The 1,690-nt window shown below is 31.4% G+C and overlaps 1 protein-coding gene across 1 annotated transcript; it reads left to right on the top strand.

Annotated features, from left to right (window-relative positions):
• The first annotated feature begins 216 nt into the window (after positions 1-216).
• On the top strand, positions 217-1,159 carry LOC149056732 (zinc finger MYM-type protein 1-like). The gene has a single exon (XM_089223904.1). It carries the CDS (start codon positions 304-306, stop codon positions 1,051-1,053), a length of 750 nt encoding a protein of 249 aa, XP_089080030.1. The 5' UTR covers positions 217-303; the 3' UTR covers positions 1,054-1,159.
• The last annotated feature ends 531 nt before the right edge of the window (positions 1,160-1,690 follow it).

The following is a 1,690-nucleotide window of genomic DNA, read 5'->3' as shown; positions in this document are numbered from 1 at the left end:
AAACTCTGAATTTACTCATTAAACCGAATTTCTATGAAAGACGAAAGTAAGTATCTACTGCTACTTGGCTACTTTATCTGTGTTTTGGAGTATCAGTTAGTTTTGCGTTATTTATACATGCTGTTACCAATTTACCATTCGCTCATTATCAGACTATCAGAATCAAAAAAAAAAGTTCATGATAATGTGGTATCACAGACTGAAATTTTGGTTGCATTCATATGATTGATATCAATAATTATTTAGTATGGTGATAACCACGGCTTCTGCTATTAACAGTGATATACAACTGATACTCCATAAATGACATATTCTCGCATTAGCTTGCCTTTAAGTCGTCAGTTACAAACAGAAAATTTGGACTTGGTTAAGGCTAAGGATTTAGCTGAAGATGTGTCTCAAGCAGTAATGGAGTTAAGAAAAAAAGCTGAAGCAGAGTTTAAAGAAATTTATACTGAAGTAAACAGAAAATGCGAAACCTTGGGAGTTGCAATCACCATCCCTAGACTTACAAAGAATCAAAAACATAGATCAAATTTCACCACCAACTACAGTGAAGAATATTTTAGGTTATCTATATATATTCCATTTTTGGACAGTTTTTCAAACCAATTAAGAGAAAGATTTTTAGCTCATAAATCACTTGTTAAAAAATTTTCTTGTTTACTAAGTGTTCAAGATGATGATGAAAAAAATTTTGTTGAACTTATAAAAATATATGCAGAGGATATTGTAGTTGATGAAAAAAGTGCAAAGGGTGAATTTTTGGTTTGGAAGCAACAGATTAAAAAGTCCACTCCGAAACATGTAATAGATGCTTTGCTTAACTGTAATTCTATTATTTTTCCTACGATTCACAGGCTGTTGGTTATCTTAGCAACATTTCCTGTCACTACATCTACGAGTGAACGTTCCTTTTCAACTCTCCGTAAACTTAAAACATATTTAAGAAATACCGTTGGAGAAAACAGGCTGAATGGTCTAGCTTTAATGAATATTCATAGAGATATACCTATATCTACGGCAGAGGTTATTGATGAACTTGCACTCTAATTCCGTCGCTTAAAATTCACCTAGGTTCTCAATTTATAATAATATATACCTTATTATTATTATTTCTTTTTTGTGATTAATAAAATAAAAGTTATTATTTTAGTTATACCTAGTATAAAAGTTTTATAAGACTTGAAAATTATACGCATACTAAATATTTACTATAATAATTTACATCAATATATGGTACTTGTTTATGTTATACGGGGGTGTGGGGGGGCAGAGCCCTCCACCTACCAAATGACTATTAAATTTAAAAACACCCCCGTAAAATGAATCCTGGATACGCCACTGCGTGTACCTATATAAAATAATATGCCCCATAAAAAATATTTAGTATCATTTCGCGTGTCAATTGTATTTGTTTTCGATACGTATCCTACATCGTCACATATCGTAATATAATATCATTCTCGTCATTCGAAGACTGAACGACGACGTAAACAGCGTGCGGCCGGCAACGGAAAAATTAGTTACGGGCCGTAAATAAGTTATTCGCGAAAAAAAAATAGGCGATAATGATATGTTTAATATACGTTTAATGATAATAATATTATTTTTATTATTATTTAAAAATATTTGAGATTTCTAAAACAGGTCCACGTACATTTTTATAATGTTTTCCGTTGCACTAACG

The sequence above is a fragment of the Diuraphis noxia genome, unplaced genomic scaffold (genome assembly GCF_037042655.1).
Source record: "Diuraphis noxia isolate RWA-SAM2 unplaced genomic scaffold, SU_Dnox_SAM2 contig0003, whole genome shotgun sequence".
In the NCBI taxonomy this organism is placed as follows: domain Eukaryota; kingdom Metazoa; phylum Arthropoda; class Insecta; order Hemiptera; family Aphididae; genus Diuraphis; species Diuraphis noxia.
Note: the sequence above shows the minus strand (reverse complement) of the source record. Positions and strands in the feature narration are given on the sequence as shown.

Bases quoted from the DNA above. Each gene is read 5' to 3' on its own strand.
- LOC149056732 (XM_089223904.1), top strand. From the start codon at position 304: ATGACATATTCTCGCATTAGCTTGCCTTTAAGTCGTCAGTTACAAACA.